Below are 19,291 nucleotides of genomic sequence, written 5' to 3'. Positions count from 1 at the left end.
ATGACCCTTCATCTTATATAAAAAATATTTATTATGTATACAATATTCTGTTTGTGTGTCTGCCTGCAGGCCAGAAGAGGGCACCAGACCCCATTACAGATGGCTGTGAGCCACCATGTGGTTGCTGGGAATTGAACTCGGGACCTTTGAAAGGGCAGGCAACGCTCTTAACCTCTGAGCCATCTCTCCAGCCCAGTGACCCTTCATCTTAACAAGTCAAATGGTCTTCATCTCCAGCTGACCAGAAACCACAGATTTTCGATTCAGACTATCACATGAAGAGTACTTTGCTTTCCTCTAAAACTTGGTAATTCAGGCCTCCACCACCAGCATCTCTCTCAGCACTCCTGTCTCCCAAGATCCCATAACATCTCAGCAAGCTCAGAGGATTCAATAGATTTTTTTCTAGCCCAAAGCTCCAAAATCTTTCACTATGCTTCCCCCAAAACAACATGGTTAGGTGTTTTAGTTTGATTTCCTGTTGCTGTGAGAAACAAAATGACCCGAAACAATTTGGGATGGAAAGGGTTTAATTTATATCTTAGTCACAGTTCATCATTGAAGGAAGTCAGGGCAGGAACTCAGAAGCAGGAACCTGGAGTCAGGAGCTGAGACAAGAGATCATGGAGGAGTGCTGTAAACTGGTTTCTCCAATGCTTTTTTATACCTTCCAGGATCAGCTGCTCAGAGGTGGCACCACCTACAGTGGCCTGGGCCCTCCCATGTCAGCCATTAATCAAGACAATGTCCCCCCACAGACAAGCTTACGGTCAATCTGATGGGGGACAATCCCTCTTCCCGGATGACGTTAGTTTGTGTCACACTGACAACAGCTGCCAACACACTGTGTTGTTTTCTTCTGCATATTTCTGTGTTATGGTTCAGTCTCATCTGTGCCCTGTAAAAGTGCTGATCTGATCAGGCAACCCCCAGGAGTTTACTCAGAAAAACAGTATAGTACCACTAAGAATACTAAAAGAGAGGATGAGGAGCTATTCAGTGGACAGGAGCTATTACCACATAAGCCTGAGACCTGAGTTTGGATCCCGAGGACCCATAGACAAGCTGGCAATGGTCATGTGCTCCTGCAACCCTGGAAATGGTAGGGAAAGGAAACCAGGAGGATTGGTGGGGTTTGCTGGCTTACTCTAAAAACAGCAAAGCTGAAAGTCCCTGTCTCAAGGGGATAAAGAAGAATTTGATAGAGTAGGACAGCCAACGTCCTCCTCTGGCCTCTGATTGTGGTCATGGATATGTGTGGCCACACACACATGCACAAGCGCATGCACACACACACACACACTCACATGAAATAAACACTTTTTTTTTTAAAAAAAAAAAAGTAGTTTGTGTCAATGGCACACACAAATCTCAACCTTAGGGCTGTCTGCCAAGCCTGAGGACCTAAGTTTGATCCTTGAAACCTACACGACAGGATAGGGTACCACTCGCAAGTTGTCCTCCAACCTTCATACAAGTGCTCTGTCATGTTCACATCCCTAACAAATAGATAGAGAGATAGATGATAGATAGATGATTGATAGATAGATAGATAGATAGATAGATAGATAGATAGATAGATAGATAGATAGATAGATAGATAGATAGATATAAAATTTTAAAACTATACCTTATATCATATACAACAATAAACTACAAATGGATCAGGAATCTAAATTTAAAAAAAACTACACTGGGCAGTGTTCAAGTCTGACCACTAGGTGGCAGTAGCCCAAAGCATAATTTGGGCAGTTGGAGCAGACGGTGCAGACTTCCTTCACCTAGGTAATCAGAGCTCATAAGTGGGTAGACTAGAACTGCCAGCAGAGAAGGCAGTCAGGGAGGAGGCTTGCGTGACTATCTATCCAGGAGTTTCTGGGTCAGATCTGAAAGTGTTAAGTGATTGGGCTCTTCACAGTCATAGGGTTATCCTAGCCTTGGCTAACAGGTCTGGGGCACAATTTCAATGACTATAAAAAGCAGGATGAAAAAGATTCTTGTTTGAAGTTTGAAACAATCACTATTGTCAGTAATCGTTCTATCCACATCGAAGTGGCTTCCAGCTCTCGGTGCTTTGGATTTACAGGAAAGGAGTACCACTGAGTCATATAATAATGGTTTTTAATAGTGAAACCACCATACAGCTCTCCAGACCCGCTATGCCATTTTACTATGTAACTCACAGTTCCTTCTTTTTGTTTCTTACTTTTCATTTTGTATTATGTGGGGTGGGCACATGCATGGATTTCAAAGGACAACTACTAGAGTCGGTTCTGCCCACCATGTGAGCTCCAGGGGTCAAACTCAGGTCATCAGCCCTGGCAGGAGTGCCTTTACCCACCGAGCCATCCTGCCAGCCCTGCTTTGCTTTTTAGAATTCCCCCTCCAACTGCTGTTGATGATAACCAGAATCAGTGTGGTAAATGAGATCTCATTTGTACTCTGCAGGGAATCTATACCTTTGCACATGCTAAATACATAAGATACACTACAGCCCTTCTGTTACACATGCTAAATACATAAGATACACTACAGCCCTCTTGTTGTGGTTTGGCTTTATTTTCCATTTAGTGATTTAACCATCTTTTGTTGTACTTCCTGCTCATTTGTATACCTTTTATATATTTGAGTTTTATTGTTACTCTTGAATTCACAGGTTTTGTATGAGGGTATGTGTTGTCTCAGGCTGGGCTCAATTTTTTTATTTGATTTTTAAAAATTAATTTTAAAAACTAGTATACAAGGCGGCAAGATGGAATTCATACCTGCCTCTGCCTCTTAATTGTTGCTATTAAAGGCATGGGACACCATTTCTTAATTTTGATTTAACAGATAACAATATTAGCCATTTTCTTTTGTATGGTCATTGGTGGGACAGGTAATTCTAGTTGTTTTTCTGTATCTGGGTTCTTTTGAATCTAGGGCTGCTATAGAGCTTGTTTTCTCCTCTCGGAGTAGCACTGGGGTGACCCTAAGGAGAAGGCTGTCCACTAAGAAGACCTCCTAATCAAACCAGAAGAGCTGGAAGGCTGAACTGCTTGGCAAAGAATTCAAAAGTCTACATTTTTAAAGTTCTTTTTAATTTTTTTTTCCTTATGTGTCTCTGTGCATACAGCAAGGTGCATACGTGGAGGCCAGAGGACAGCGTGTGCCGGTCAGTCCTCTCCTCTCACCATATGCATTCTGGACACTGGACTCGAGTCCTCTGGATCAGCACTAAGAAGCCTTTACTTTCAGAGTTCTCTCACAAGTCCTGGAAAGTCATTAAAATAACCAGGTGGTGCTGGTACACACATCTAATCTCAGTACTTGGTAGGCAGAGGCAGGTGGATCTCTGTGAGTTCGAGGCCAGCCTAGTCTACAGAGTGAATTCCAGGACAGGCTCCAAAGCTACAGAGAAACCCTGTCTGGAAAACAACAACAGCAAACAACCATACTTTCATATGTTACAAGGTTCATCTGTGGGCTTCAGAGGTGGCTTAGCAGCTATGCAGCTCCTCACTACCACCAATTTTACAGTCAAGTTCCCATATTTGGGGGAAATGCAGGGGTCTAAACATTTAGAGTACAATGAATAGGCCATGCTCTGTGAAAACCACCTTTATGATCATAGTATCTCCCCTGCCAGGTATTTATGTTTTGTGTTTGAGACGATGTCTTAGTGACTATTCTATTGCTGTGACACCATGACTAAGGCAATTCTTATTTCAAAAGCAGCAGCAGCATTTACTGGAGGCTTGCTTACAGTTTTAGAGGGCCAGTCCATGATCATTTATTTTGGGGGAAGCAGACATGTATGTACTGGAGCAAAGTTGAGAGCTTTACATTCCAATCTGCAGGCAGAGAGATATACTGGGATTGGCATGGGCTTTTGAAACCCACCTCAAGTGATGCACCTCCTCCGAGGCCATCCCTCCTAATCCTTCTCAAACCGTTACACTAATTGAGGACCAAGCTTTCAAACATGAGTCTTTCTCATTCAAACTACCACAAACAGGAACTCAGTTAGCCCTGGTCAGCCTCAAACTTACCACATCAAAGGTGACCTTGAAGTCCTAGTCCTCCTGCCTCCACCTCCTGAGTCCTGGGAAGACAGGAGATCTGCCACAACTCTCAGTTTTTTTGTTTTGAGAGGGGATCTGATGACACCCAAAATGGTCTCAAACTCAATGTGTAGGCAATACTGGCCTTGAATTCCTGATCAGTCTGGCCTCACGCCCTCAAGTGTTAGGATTATATTAGTGTGCCATTATTTTCATGCTATTTGGGTTTTTTAAACTTTATTTATTATTTATTTATTATTATTATTAAAAATTTCCACTCCTCCCTACCTCCCATTTCCCTCCCCCATCCCCCCACACTATTTGTTTTTTTAAGATTTTTTTTCAGCAGGGCAGTGGTGGTACACGCCTTTAATCCCAGCACTTAGGAGGCAGAGGCAGGTGGATCTCTGAGAGTTCATTGCCAGCCTAGTCTACCGATCAAGTTCCAGGACAGTCAGGGCTACACAGATAAACTTATTTCAAAAAAAAAGAATTTTTATTATTTTGTGTGCATGAGTGTTTTGCCTACATGTATTTATGTGTAGCACATGACTGTATGATGTTCTCGGGAGCCAGAAAAGGACATCAGACGAGCTGAAATTGGAGTTACAGGCATGATTGTGAGCCACATGTGGGCAGTGGGAACCAAATACTAGGTCCTCTAGAAGAGCAACAAGTGCTCTTACCTGCTAAGTCATCATTTTAGCCCTACCCCTTGATTTTTAAAGATAGGATATTAAAGAAAAAAATGTTAAAAAAAGAAAGACAAGATCTTGCTGTACAGCACAGGTCTTAAACTCAATCCTACTTCTACCACACAAATTGTAGGATTATAGAAACAGGGGCCACTGCAATCAGACCTGTATGCAACCAAAGCATTGAGTAGTCTAAAGGTTTATTCATATTGATTATTACATCTATTTGTTAGAGCTAATGCACCAAAGTAACACACCAGGTAGCTTAAACACGGTTATTCATTTCTTACAATTTGGAGGCTGGAGATCAAAGATCAGCACAGCTCAGGTAGTTTCCTCTGGAGGCCACAAGCACAAACATCTTGGTAACGATGTGTCTCTATTTGCAGAAGGCTCAAGACTTGCTACGATCTCCGTGTGCATCCTGCTGCACCTTAACCTTCTGAGGACATCGCTCACTCTGCCCTAAGGGGCTCATTACAGCATCCTTTCCTTTTCATTGTCGTTATGTGTATAATAAGTGTTTTGCCTGCACATGTAGGTGAAGTCTATGTCTGCTGAGCGTTTATAGAGGCCAGAGAGGGTGCCAAATCCCCTGGAACTAGAGTTGTGGATAGCTGTGAGTTGCCAAGTGAGTGCCGAGAACTGAACCCATGTCCTCTGCAAGAGCAGCGGGTGCTTCTAACTGTTTAAGCCATCTCTACAGACCCTCGTTTTAATTTTTAAAATGTATTATTACTGGGGGCTGGCCAGTGGGCTTGGGTGCCACAGCATTGACGTGGAGGTCAGAGGACAGCTTTTAAGAGCCACTTCTCTCCTTACACTGTGGGGAACCAGGGATAGAACCCAAGTTGTCAGGATTGTATGTAGAATGCTTTTATCTGCAGAGCCATCTCAATGGCCCTCAATTAAGTTCTTTAAAAATTTACTTATGACTGTGGCATAAGTGGGAAGTAAGCAAACATACGGAGGTCAGAGGACAGCTGTAAGGCACTGGTCCTCTTACCCTGGTGAAGCATGACAAGGTGTCTCAGAAGATAGTCGGCCTGTGAGCTTCCAGGTGATCCTCCTGCCTGACTCCTATGTTGTCGGACTGTTGGGAATACAGATGAATGCCACTATTATCTGTCTATTTTACAGGCATACAGATCAAATTCAAGATGTCAGACATTCACAACAAGTGATTTTATCCACTGAGCCATCTTGTCAGCAATCGTTTTAATTTTTTTGACATGGAGTATCTGTGTTGCCCAGTTTGGATTTAAATGTATCCCCCATCTTCAGCCTCCTGAGCAGCTACCATACAGTACTGCTCCAAGCTGTGTATATAATTTTAACAGTGTCTCTCCACTGTGAGTACCATCATGTCTTCAAAGTAAACTAGAGCAAATCATGGCTTTCTCACACAGCTTCCATCAGCCAGGCTGCTCACTGGTGAGTTCTTTCATGCCTCCGAAGGGAACGAGGGTGACTGTAGGCTCTTCCACACTGCTGACACTTATATGGTTTTTCTTCAGTGTGAGTGTGACTTATTTCATGAATTCGGAAGGAACTGGGGCAGATGAAGGCTTTCCCACACTCCTTACATTCATAGGGTTTCTCTCCAGTGTGGGTTCTTTCGTGTATCTGGAATGAAGAGGAATGACTGAAGGCTTTTCCACACTGTTTGCACTCATAGGGTTTTTCCCCAGTGTGGATGCGCATGTGAATTTTAAGGTGAGTGGAATAGTTGAAGGCCTTCCCACATTCCTTACATGTGTATGACCTTTTGGCACTATGCATTCTCATGTGATTGTTAAGACACGAAGGATACCCAAATGCTTTCCCGCAAATCTTGCACTCGCATGTCTTCTCTTCAGCGTGCATCTTCAGATGTCCATTCAGATTTGAAGAAAGAGCAAAGGCTTTGCCACATTTGACACACACAAAAGGCTTCTCTCCTGTGTGCGTTCTTATATGTTGAATAAGTCGTGAGGATGTAAGGAAGGCTTTCCCGCACTCCTTACACTCATAAGGCTTGTCACCATTGTGAGATCTAACGTGTATACTAAGTCCTGAGTACTGAGTGAAGGCTTTCCCACACTGACTACACACATAGGGCTTCTCTCCAGTGTGAGTTCGTCCGTGTATCTGAAATGAGTTGGAGTAATTGAAGGCTTTCCCACACTCCTTACATTCATAGGGCTTCTCGCCAGTGTGCGTTCGCATGTGAATGTTCAGATATGCAGGGTATCTATAGCCTTTCCCACACTCCTTACACCTGTACGGCTTCTTTGCATTGAGAGTTTCTATGAGCACAGCAAGTCTCGAGTTTATGAAACTTCTCCCATATTCATTCCAATCATAAAGTCTATCTCCACTGTGAGTTCTTCTATGTGTTTGAAGATGTGTCTGATTAATAAAAAACTTCCCACAGTCAATGCATTCAAAAGATTTCTCTTGTGTGGCAGTTTTTCGATCAACTTTAACTGGGGTCGTAGAGGCTTCCTCACCAGCGCAGCTTTTCTTGGGAAGCATCAGGAAGTCTCTTCTGTACTGACTGCAATCATCGTCATCCCGTGTCGCTTGAGTTTTCGCATGTGTCTGAAGGGGTGAGAGATCACTGCAGAAAGCTCCAGACTCTGTCCAGTTATGGAGCTCCCCTCTACTCTGGCTTCCTGTTTGCTGGTAAGAAGGAAGAACAACGTTTTGTTTTTGCAGCCAATTGTTAATGTTATAAGCATTTGATAACAAAAAAATGTAATTATGATTATTTCCACTACCTGCATACAGTTCATACTAAGTGGTGGGATTAAACACTTTCTCCAGAATGCTGTGTCATCTGCTCTAATCCTTAAAAGCTCTCTGCACCAGTCCAAGAAAAAGATGTAATTTGTATGAGTTCTGAAGCAGTGAGTTTCACCACACATTGGGGATACAATTTCATATTATTTCTTCAGACATTTGTTCTTGTATATTATCTACTTCTCTCAAAGCTCCTTTAATGGAATTCCTAGTTTTCTCCTCGAAGATCTTCAAATATGCCAAACAGGTACTCTACAAGAGACACATCTTTAGCCTCCAGTTTCCTTCAAGAGTAAAGATAAGATAAATTTTATTCTTACCATGTGCAACCCACCGGGCATGTTACCCCTCAGAAATTCCTGTTGGAATGCCGAACATTTGGTTTCAGGCTGCATTTTCCATTCTGAAGTGAAACAGAAAAATAAAGGTAGGAGTATGGAGAAGGAGGTAGAAAGCAGGAATTAAAAAAATAAGGTTTGGGCTGGAGAGATGGCTCAGTGGTTAAGAGCACTGGCTGCTCTTCCAGAGGTACCCACATGGCAGCTAACAGCTGTCTCTGACTCCAATATCTCACATCCTCACACAGATCTCACTGCAGGCAAAATACCAATGCAAATAAAATAAAAATAAATTATTTTTAAAAATAAGGCTCATTTATTTTATTTTGAATTTTAAAAGGTAGAAAAAGTAGAGACAGATGAGGATTTTTTTCTCTGTTTTATTTTTGAGACTAAACAGCCTAGCCCTTAGCTCACTGCACAGCCCACACTGTGCTGACTTCATAACCATTCTGCCTCACATTCCTGAGTAGAAGGACTACGGGAATGTGCCATCATGTCAGACAAAGATAATGACACTGGATCGAACTTTCAGGCCGTATCAAAAGTTGATTCTATAAAAATTAAAAGTATGGTAAACAGAAAGAAATTATCAGGGAAAGAGAGTAGAAAACTTCTAGAAAAAGAGCATCTCTCAAAGCACTAAGTTTAAGTAAACTAAAAGAATATCGGAAGTTGAAGATTTTTCTTCTTGCCTCAGAGTTCTGAGACAAATTTTATCTTGAAGAACTTCATTATAGGAGCTTGACTGGTTCAACGGATAAAGTGCGTATTACACAGTGTGAGGGCCTAAGTGCAGATCCCCAGAACTCACATACGGCTGTCTGTAATTCCAGTATATCTATGACAAGACGCTAGATGAAGACAGGAGAATCCCCAAAGCTTGCCGGCCCGGCACATGCAGTGGCAAACAGAGGCTCTGTCAAATGAGGTGGAAAGTGAGGACAGACACCGAAGGTGCCCTCTGACTCCAAAACACATACGGTGGGAACACGTACATGCCCCCATACACGAGAATTTTAGAGCTTCTGTAAAATATTCATTCGCTTACTGAGTGTGTATATGCAGACATACGCAAGCGTCACAGCACGCATGTAGAGGTCAGGGGACTCTGGGCGTTGGTTCTCTCTTTCTACTGTGTGGGTTACAGGGATTGAACTCAAGTTGTCAGGCTTGGCTGCACAATGCCTTTACCTACTGAGCCATCTCTCCAGTCCAACACAAGGGTTTTTTTTTTATTTTAAGTTTATTTCAGTTGCAAACATACTAAATTTTCATTAAACAGAACTTCCAAGCCCAGTGATGGTGGTGCACGCCTTTAATCCCAGCACTTGAAGCAGAGGCAAGTGGATCTCTGTGAGTTCGAGGCCAGTCTGATCTACAGAGTGAGTATCAGGATAACCAGGGCTATACAGAGAAACCCTGTCTCAGAAGAAAAAGAAAAAAAATAAAATTTCCATGAATACTGACCTGGGAAAACTATGTTCTGACATGTTCTAAATTCTTCTTGTTCCAACCAGGAGACCAGACTGGGTTTGATGAGCTGACACCCTGTGTACAAGGTAAGACACGCTAATGAGAGGGCTTAGGGAAAAAATGACAGAACTTCCCAGGGTTCAAGAATGAAGAATTTCTGCTTTTTCTCCAGTGTTTGGAGACAAGTGCTGGCTTCAAGCTCACAGAAATATTATTCTTATTGCCCCCCACATGCTTGAATTCCAGAAGTGTGCCACCAAACTACCAGGAACTAGAGTTGTAATGATTAATCATGAGAAATTATATTTAAGGCGCTAATTATACAAGTACCACCTGTCTATGCCTCAAAGTTTAGCTTGCTCTGGAGCCTAAGACCCCAGTTAATTTAGTCGTATATACATTTACAAAGTACTAGAGTTTTCTTTCTATAGTACTGGGGGTTGCACCGGGTCCCGCAAGTGATAGGTGCTCGACCACTGAGTCGTATCTCAGCCCTGCACTTTACTTTTACTCAAACAAAAAGTAAAAACAGCTGGGAAAATATGTTTTAATATACTGGGGTGGGTCTCAAAAAATCCAAGGTCTCCATATATTTTTTGCGGGGTGGTGGTGGTGCATGCCTTTAATCCCAGCACTCAGGAGACAGAAGCAGGTGAATGATGTGGGATGTCCTTCTCTATGTATTATTGGTTGATGAATAAAGCTGTTTGGGCCAATGGCTTAGAAGAGTAAAAACAGGCAAGAAATCTGAACAGATATCTATAGAAAGAGAAGAAGACAGAGTCAAGGAGACACCATGTAGCTGCCAAAAAAGTAACAGCCTTGTGGCGATACACAGATGAATAAAAATGGGTTAATTTAATACTCAGAGCTAGCCAGTAAGAAGCCTAAGACACTGGCCAAATGATGTTGCAATTAATACAGTTTCTGTGTGGTTATTTGGGTCTGGGTGGCTGGGAAATCAAAGTACAGTCTCCATTTACAGGAGGATCTCTGAGTTCAAGGCCAGCCTGGTCTACAGAGTGAGTTCTAGGACAGCCGGGGCTACACAGAGAAACCTTGTCTTAAAAAACAAAAAACAAAAGAGAGAAAGAGGAGAGAGATATCTGCAACAAAGATATCTTGTTCCTCTAGAAAAATTAACCAACCACAAGTGGCTCATATATAGTATTTTTAATCACAGTTATCAAGATAATTAAGCTTTCTAATTTACTTATTATTTTGTATGTGTGTATAAGTGTTCGTGTAGGTAGGTGTGCTTCTGTATATATGGTGGCTAATATAACACCTAGCCTTTACAGGAGAGCTGTGGCCCCAACTCAGGTCCTCTTGCTAGAGCAGTAACCATCTTACTGAGTCATCTCCCCAAGCCCTTCTTAATTAACTGCACGTATTTGTGGACATGTATGTGTGTGAAATATGTGCATGTGGTATATGCATGTGTGTGTGCAGGTATGAATGCCTGTGCCCACACACAAAGGACAAAGTGGGGTGCTGGGTGCTTTACTCTAGGGCAGTCTCTCCTGGAACCTTGGCTTGTGTTTTCCCCCACGAGGCGAGGCTGGCACCCAGTGAGCCTCAGTGATCCTCATTTCCAACCTCTCCTCAGTGCCACACCAGGGTTACAGATGCATGCAAGACCACAGTCCACTTGTTAGATACGTACTGGGATCTCCACCCCAGGTCCTCAAGCAAGTGCTCTTAACCTCCAAGCCATCTCTTGAACTCTGAGAGAATTTATTGACACACAAATGATATAAAATTATACACTGAGGTTTCTAATTTAGCCTATCAATGGAGAGAGGGAAAATATATACTTTCTTTTGGGGGGGGAGGGAGGGTTTCTCTGAGTAGCATGGATATCCTGGAATTCACTCTGCAGACCAAGATGGCCTCAAACTCAGAAATTTGCCAGCCTCTGTCTCCTGAGTGCTAGGACTAAAGACATGAGCCACCACCACCCAGCAAAATATATAGAGATCTTGGACTTTTTGAGAACCACCCCAGTACATTAAAACGTATTTAAGGTGGTATACACCTTTAATTCTAGCATTCAAAAGACAGAGGCAAGGGTAATATTTGTAAGTTTGAGGTGATCCTGTTTTACATCTCAATTCCAGGCCAGCAAGGGCTACAATGAGACTCTCTGTCTCAAAATACAACAAAACAAAAACAAAAAACAAAATATGCATTTAGGGATGGGGCTGTATCTTATTCAGAGCTACCACCACCATTCCTGAAACACTGTCAGTCCATGGGAGGCTGCAGGGAGCAATAGCAGTCTCACCTACTGTGGCCAGGTTCCGGTAGTTCTCCAGCATCACGTCTCTGTAGAGGCTTCTCTGGGATGGCTTCAGTGAGGTCCACTCTTCCTGGGTAAAGTCCACAGCCACATCCTCAAAGTTCACCAACTCCTGAAATATTGAACACATGCCATGCTGGTCTTAGCCAATTAAGATCTTTGTTAATGATCATGGGAGGATGAGGAAGTGGAACCCAACATCTAAGAAAATTCTCTGGTCTCTAACACCAAGGTCCAGTGGCTTTACAAACTCCTCTTTAAACTCACGTGTGTGTGTGCATGGTGTGTACACATGTAAACTGATAGGAACACTTGCCTGTGCAAGTTCATGTGGGATGACTTCCTCAGTTAATTCTTCGCCTTATTTTCTGAGACAGGCCTTTTAATTAAACCTGGAAACTGCTGTTTCGGCTAGACTGGCTGATCAGTGAGTCCTGGAATCTACTCGTTCCCACCCCAACCCTGAAATTACAGACATAAGCAGCCACGCCAAGTTTTACATGGGTACTGGGTCTCAAAACTCAGGTCCCTCTATTTGTACGAAGCCCTTTACCCACTGAGGCATCAAGGACCCCAGCCACCTTTTTACCTTGCTGGAGACAGAACCCAGAACCCTGACTGAGCATGCTAAGCAAGAACTCTACCGCTGAGCTCCGTCTTCTGCCTTATTCTTGCTCTCTTATTTCCTCAAGTTAAATGTCACTGCTGACGAGGAACTGGTACCAAGAGTACAGAAGAACATCATGGTATTTCTCGGTATTAGACACAGTAGCCAGCACCTCCTAAAGATGTGATGAGTGTGTATACGTGAATAAATATCTTAGAAAAGGAGGCTATCTCATCTACCTTATCATCTGCCAGGGAACTCAAAAAAGGAAGAAACATCCAGTTGGTCAGGGGCCAGCAAGACGGCTCAGTGGGTAACGTTACTTGCTGCCAAGACTGATGACCAAGTGTGGACCTCAGACACACATGATGCAAGTAGAGCACTGACTTTTGCAGTTGTCCTCTGAATCCACACACTGTGGCATGTGCTCTACACACACACACACACACACACACACACACACACACACACACACAAACATAATAATAAAAGAAAAATGATCTGACACCATGGACGTAAAGCTAAGATCAAGATTAACTGTAAATTTCCAACTCACTTAATAGGAAAGGTTTTGTCATAATCACTGGCAACTTGACACAAACTATTCCCTGAGAATAGGGAGTGTTAATTGAGGAACTGCCTTCATCAGATTGGCCTTTGGGCATTTTCTTGATTTCTGATTGATGAAGAAAGGCCCTGTCCACCGTGGGAAGTACCATTCCCCAACAGGTGAGTGTGGTGTGTTTAAGAAAGGTAGCTGAGCAAGTCAGGATCATGAGACAGTAAACAGATTCCATCACTGGTCTCTGCTTCAGTTCCTGCCTCAAGTTCCGGCACTGACATCTCTCAGGGCTGGATTATGATCTGAGAATTGTAAACTGATGGTTTTTATCATGGCAACAGAAGACAAACTATGCCAGGTTCTCTACCCCGGGAAGCCAGAGCCTTAGGTGAGTGAAGCTCTATTTGCTGTAAACAGCTCTAGAGACAAGTTTGTTCAGAGGAAATTGTCTGTAGGTGGAATGTTTTGAATGTGTGTGCATGTGTGTATCTTTTTACCTGATAATTCGTCAGGCAGTCAGTCAACATCCTTTGTGCTGATACCTTCTCTTCTTGAAGGCAGACTGAGTCCCCTGAAAGATCTCATGGAAAAGGAAGCAGGTATGAATACTGAGTGGTGCAGAGTCTCATCCGAAAGCACAGGAGTCATTCCACCCTAGTACAAAAGCCTCACATCATCAATCTAACTATAGACTGACGTCTCCTCCCTCCCTCCTGGTCTCCATCTTTCTTGTTCTGTGCCTCTCAATATTGTTCTCTCTCTCCTTCCTCTCTCCCTCATTTGTTCCCCACCTCTCTCTCTCTCACACTCACACACATTTGAGAGCCCGTTCCCATCCCTACATGCTAAAGAATGCTAGCACAGTCCTGTGTCATCTACAACCTGAAAGAAGGATGCAAGGAATGCTTCTTACTAGGGCAAGTCTATTAGTAGCATCTTCATCTCATAAGGAAGGAAGCTTTGTGCCCTGAAGACGCCACTTTATCAGGGTTGGAACTGTAGCTCAGTCAGTGCAGTACTCGCCTGGAGAGCATGAAGCCCCAGGCTCCATCTTAGAATAAATGGGTATAATTGGTGCACACCTGTCATCCCAGCTCAAGAGGTGGAAGCAAAAGGATCAAGAATTCAAGGCCATCATCAGTTACCTAGCAAATTCAAGGCCACCATGGGCTACATGGGACTCCATCTCAAAAAAGAAAAGTGTTGGGGGATAGAGAGATGGTTCAGTGGCTAAGGACTCAGGTTCAATTCCCAGTACCCACATGGCATCTCACAACTCCAGTCCCAGGAGATCTGATACCCTCTTCTGGCCTCAATAGGCACTACACAAACACACACACACACACACACACACACACACACACGATGCATAAACAAACATACATATAAAAATAAACAAAATCTAAAAAATGTACTTTATCATGACTATAAAACATATAATGAAGACTGCACCTTTACCCCAGAGGTGCCACAAATATTCCTGTGGGCCAGCAAGTGGGTTTCAACCTGTTTTCAATTCCTAGGGCCTTACCGTGGGAAAAGTCAGTGGCTGCCATCCTGTAACGCAGAAGTGGGTCTGGATATTCCTTTCACTGGAGCTGCCGTCACTGTAGTGCAGCTGGTTTCAGAGGACAGTGGCACTCTCCATTGCCTGTTGTGCACAAACATCAGCGTTTCTGCAGTATCAATCACTAATTAACATCAGTTACTTAGACAATACCTATCAATTATACATTAACTATAGCAGGAAGTACATAGGAAGACCACTACACACAGTGCTCTCTGAAACATCAATTCTAGTGATACTAGCTGCAATTTACTGAGGAATGCTATGTAGCAACTGTGCAAGGAGTGTGTGTGTCCGTGTGTTCAATTAATCGTTATAATCACCCTTCACAGTAAATACAACTGCCCTTAAAAGATCTATATTCAAAGCCTGTAATGCCAGTGCTGCACACTGGATATTCGTTGCTCTCATTGGTTTGATAAAGGACTCTCACTGATTTAATAAAGGACTAAATGGCCAATAGCTAGTCAGGCATAGGTTAGGCAGGACTTGTGGACAAAAAGAGAGAATGGGGATGAAGATGGGCAGAGTCACCAGCGAGATGCAGAGGAAGCAGGAGATGAACATGCGGTGCTAAAAAAAAAGCACCACCATGTGATAGAGCGTAGAAAAAGCTAGTTAGTAACAAGGCTAAGCTATCAGCCGAGCATTTACAATTAATAACAAGTCTCTGTGTGGTTGAGAGCTGGCTGGTGGAACAGAAAACCCTGCAAACATGCCTGCCCTTGAGAGGTTGCACCAGGGAAATGGCTGTGAGTTCAAAGCTAGCAGGGATCTAAACTTTGCCTCAAAATAACAGGGAGTTGGCAAAATGACTAAGCAGGTAAGGGACTTGTGTCCAGACAATGAGCTTCACAGCTTGAGTTTGATCTCCACGACCCATGTAAAGGTGGAAAGCACCCTTCTCCCTACAGCACACATCATACACACAAAGAAAATAATCAGAAAATTTAAAACATAACAAAACAGGAAAGGATCTATATTCAGAGAGCATTGCGATTGCTCATTTATCATCTGGTTCAGAAACGATGATGCAGGACTTAGGGGCAGGTAAAGGTTTCTTTCATTGCTATGCAAACTTGCTCTCATCTTCAACAAGTGGGAAAACTATATGTACAACAAGCAGATGGTTATTTTCTTATTTGTGTGTATGCCTTCTGTAAATGTGCACATGCAGAGGCCGGAAGGTTTCTATGCCCCACCCCATCTTTCTCCGCCCATTCATTTAAGGTGGGGTGTTTCCCTGAACCAGGGGCTCACGTTTTCTCAGCTCCAGTGGTCCTCCTGTCTCCATCCTCCTTAGGACTGGAGTTACAGATGTTAATTGAACGTAGTTTGATACACAAGTGCTCAGATCTACAGCAAATGTACTTGAAAATTGAGCCATCTTTATGGTCCCAAAATAATCCTTTTGTTTTCAGGTAGATTTATCTTGGTGGTGGTATTTGATCCTGTTTGACAGGTGTGGAGGATGAAGATTCATGCAGGATAGACAAGAGTTCTACAACTGAGCTATATCTCCATCTTAAATGTAAAGGTATTTGGGCAGGGGGACTCTCAAATCATAATTTAAGCAGTAAGCAACCTCAGCAAGGTCTTGGTAAGAAACTCAAGCCTTCTCCCCCTAGCACAGGGATGGCTAGAGCAAAATTAGATCTGTTCAACACCTTTTTTACGGGTCTTTTCAGAGAACCATCTTTTAAGTTTTTGTTTTAGGGTTCCTGTTTGCCTGCCTGAAACAAAATTATTATTATTATTATTATCATTATTATTATCATTTAGGAATAGTGTTTCATAGTGTTTAATTTTTTCACCAGTTTGCTTTAATTTCCTTTTCACACTTTTCTTCCTTCTTCTTCCTCTTCCTCCTTTTCCTCTTTTTTTTTTTCCCCTGAGACAGTTTTCTGTATGGCCCTGGCTAACTTGGAACTTGTTCTATGGACCAGGCTGGCCTTGAACTTGGGGATCACGTGTCTCTTCCTCCCAAGTTGTTTTTAAAAAACAAAACATAACAAAAAAGCAAAAAATAAAACAAGGTCTCATGTCCTAGGCTGACCTCAAACTCACGATGTAGCCAAGGTTGGTCTTGCACTTCTAATCCCCTTGCCTCCATTTTTCAAGTGCTAGGGTTAACACAGATGTGTGCCACCATGCCCAGTGGATGTGGCAATGCTGATCAAACCCAGAGTTTTGTGCATGCTAGACACTATACCAAATGATTTATATCCCCAGCCCTCCTTTTATTTCATCATTAAGCATGATGTATCTTAAAAATAATTCTGTGGACTGGAGAGATGGCTCAGCCGTTAAATCCTAGGTTCGCAACCAAAAATATAAAAAGCATTTTTGTTAAAATTTAATGGCACTCATCAATGAATCAAACCCTAAAGAGCAGTCCAAATTATATAGTTACACAGTTCATTATCGATAAATCAAATTATATACTCACAGAAACCTTACACAGGCCCTATCCATAGATCAGACTAAAATATTGACTCTAAGATATAATTAAGTCAAACACATCTTTGTGGGAAGAGGGGAAGCATATGTCGTGTGCACAAAGCCTAGGGGACATGGGACGTCCGGTTCTACCCCTTCCCACCACATTCCACCGAGACAGCATCTCTCACTGGACCCCCAGCTGACTGGTAGCCAGCGAGCCCCGGCAATCCTTTGCCTGTCACACCACTGGGCCTGCAGGTACACAGATGACTATGCCATGGATATTGGGGGTTGAACTGTTTTTCGCGCTGTACACAGTGTTCTCACTCACTGGGCCAACTCTTCAGTTCAAGTGTACACATCTTAAATATGCACTGGGGTTTTAATAAAGGCTTATGTCCTAACACATTCCTAAACAAGATAAAAGCACCTCCACAGAAAGCCCACAGTCTTCCCTTTCCAGTTCCTTCTTGAATTTGTGATTTCTGGCTTCAGTCCGCCAAGTACTTGGGTTACAGGTCTGTACCACAATGCCTGGCTCCCAATCAAGCATTTGTTTTCTTTTGTCTACCAGATATAATAATACGCAGTGAAAATGGGACAAGCTGTTGGTCTTCTCCAAATGTTGACTGCGGAGGCAAAAAAGCCAGAAATTCCTTTCTCTTGCTCCAGTGCCCTGTGATGCCCTGTTATTTAACAAAAGCGTAACTCTTAGCTTAACTGTGGCATCTCACCCCAAATGGCCAATCTCTTCTTCCCTTTTTATTAAAAATGGGTTTTCTTGCACCAATCTTAGAAAGGACAAATGGTGTTTATAAAGCTTACTATCTAGCAGGATGCTGGTGTCACCTTTTATCTCAATGACCCCAAACAAATGGCCCAGGATATAAGTTAGGTTAATGTCTCTAAGCTGCTACAGAAACTACCCATTCTCTCTCAGAGGCAGCAAGTGCCTGAGAATTTCTATGCCGTGTTTGTCAACAATGCATAGTAGTAGTGTGTGTTTGTGTGTGCATGTGCACCAATGTGCATGTGTGTGTATGTATGTATAGGTCAGAGGCCAACTCTCTGGGGTTGTTCTCACCTTCCACCACCATGTCATAGGACCACATTCAGGTTATCACCCCGCGGAGTCATCTCTGGCCCCAGAACATACACTCTTCATTAAGACTTTGTGTCAATTTTCACCTGGTAAATACTTCTACCCCCATGCCTAGAGCTCCCTGCTCTCATCATATTTGAACTATCTTCTATTTAAGAAAACACCCGGGGGCTGGAGAGATGGTTCTCATAGAGGACCCAGGTTCAATTCCCAGCACCCACATGGCAGTTCACACTGTCTGTAACTCCAGTTCCAGGGGATCTGGTACCCTCATGTAGACATACAAGCAGCAAAACACCAATGCACATAAAAATGAATTAATCTTTTAAAAAAACACCCTGGAAAATATATTAATATTATCTTCTGGAATTAAGAACTTGCCTTGAAAAATGTGCTATGTACATTTTGTATGATTATGGGTTAGGTACACATTTTAAACCTTAGTATTTCATGAAAAGCAAAACCTCATACCACCTCTAAAAATGCTTATAAGCTGGGTATAGTTGTGTACACCTTTAATTTCAGTACTCATGGCGTCTGGAGAAATGGCTCAGCGGTTAAGAGCACTAACTGCCCTTCCAGAGGACCCAGGTTCAATTCCCAGCACCCACATGGCAGCTCACAACTGTCTAAAAATCCAGTTCCAGGTGATCTGACACCTTCACACCAATGCACATAAAATAAAGATAAAAAATCATAATCTCAGTACTCATGAGGCAGAGGCAGGTAGAGCTGTGTGAGTTACAGGCCAGGCTGGTCTGCATAATAAGTTCCATGCCAGCCTGAGCTACACAGTGGTTAGAGACCCTGTCTCAAAAACAATTTTTATATATACCAAAAAGGTGACTGTACCATCAGCAAAACAAAAAGCTCCAGTGTTTTGTACCTCCAAGCCTGTGTCTAAGATCCTAACATGAACTTCAGATTTAAATCGAGGGCAAGAGACATGCACAGCCAAGCAGTTCTGCTAAGTGTGCAGTTCCCCTCGTCACGGTAGCTCAGGCTTCTGTCCCTGCTGCGATACGATCTGACCTCTTTCCAGGATACAACCCCCTCTCCGGCCCCACCCTATCCACCCACACTGGCTCCTAGCCTGTTCCTTCTCCCAACATAAAAATCTTTCAGAAATAAAAACTGAAGTGAGTATATGCTTTTGAAAGTCTATTTAAAAAAAAAAGGGGGGGGGTAGTCACCAGTTTCTCTTTAGAATACCTTTATTCCCACCAGGGCAATTAGAGATCCTTCTGAAATTGTACAACTAAGTACTAACTAGATTTAATTAAATGATTTTCATAACACAATATAAATTTAAGTTTCCAGGAAATATATTAAGAATGGGAGGGTGAGAACGATACCTTGTTTGTGCACTAACC

At 42.8% G+C, this 19,291-nt stretch overlaps 1 protein-coding gene, 1 long non-coding RNA gene and 1 other non-coding gene across 9 annotated transcripts in view; 1 reads left to right on the top strand and 2 right to left on the bottom strand.

Annotated features, from left to right (window-relative positions):
• Nucleotides 1-3,473: 3,473 nt before the first annotated feature.
• LOC126490576 (U1 spliceosomal RNA) lies at nt 3,474-3,636 on the bottom strand. The gene has a single exon (XR_007589202.1). It is a non-coding gene; the product is annotated as a U1 spliceosomal RNA (small nuclear RNA).
• Nucleotides 3,637-5,362: 1,726 nt separating this feature from the next.
• LOC126490561 (zinc finger protein 426-like) overlaps nt 5,363-19,291 on the bottom strand; it is a 24,682-nt gene continuing 10,753 nt past the window's right edge. For 3 of the 7 annotated variants that reach the window (XM_050125584.1, XM_050125581.1, XM_050125580.1), the window contains 6 exons: nt 14,339-14,458; nt 13,305-13,387; nt 11,624-11,750; nt 9,331-9,411; nt 7,843-7,925; nt 5,363-7,402 (listed from right to left, as the gene is read on the bottom strand). In XM_050125584.1, the coding sequence (XP_049981541.1) occupies nt 6,167-7,402; nt 7,843-7,925; nt 9,331-9,411; nt 11,624-11,750; nt 13,305-13,387; nt 14,339-14,363 (1,635 nt within the window). In that variant the 5' untranslated portion in view covers nt 14,364-14,458 and the 3' untranslated portion in view covers nt 5,363-6,166. Of the gene's footprint in view, nt 7,403-7,842; nt 7,926-9,330; nt 9,412-11,623; nt 11,751-13,304; nt 13,388-14,338; nt 18,982-19,291 lie in introns of those variants that run through there. The other 4 variants (XM_050125585.1, XM_050125582.1, XM_050125579.1 and 1 more) reach the window with 4 other exon arrangements.
• On the top strand, nt 7,258-12,898 carry LOC126490563 (uncharacterized). Its single transcript, XR_007589198.1, has 4 exons — nt 7,258-7,405; nt 9,146-9,245; nt 9,381-9,422; nt 12,016-12,898. It is a non-coding gene; the product is annotated as an uncharacterized lncRNA (long non-coding RNA).

The sequence above is a fragment of the Alexandromys fortis genome, unplaced genomic scaffold, assembly GCF_014885135.2.
Source record: "Alexandromys fortis isolate MF-2015 unplaced genomic scaffold, M_Fortis_MF-2015_v1.1 scaffold_242, whole genome shotgun sequence".
Lineage (NCBI taxonomy): Eukaryota > Metazoa > Chordata > Mammalia > Rodentia > Cricetidae > Alexandromys > Alexandromys fortis.
This window is presented reverse-complemented; position numbering and strand designations above follow the sequence as displayed.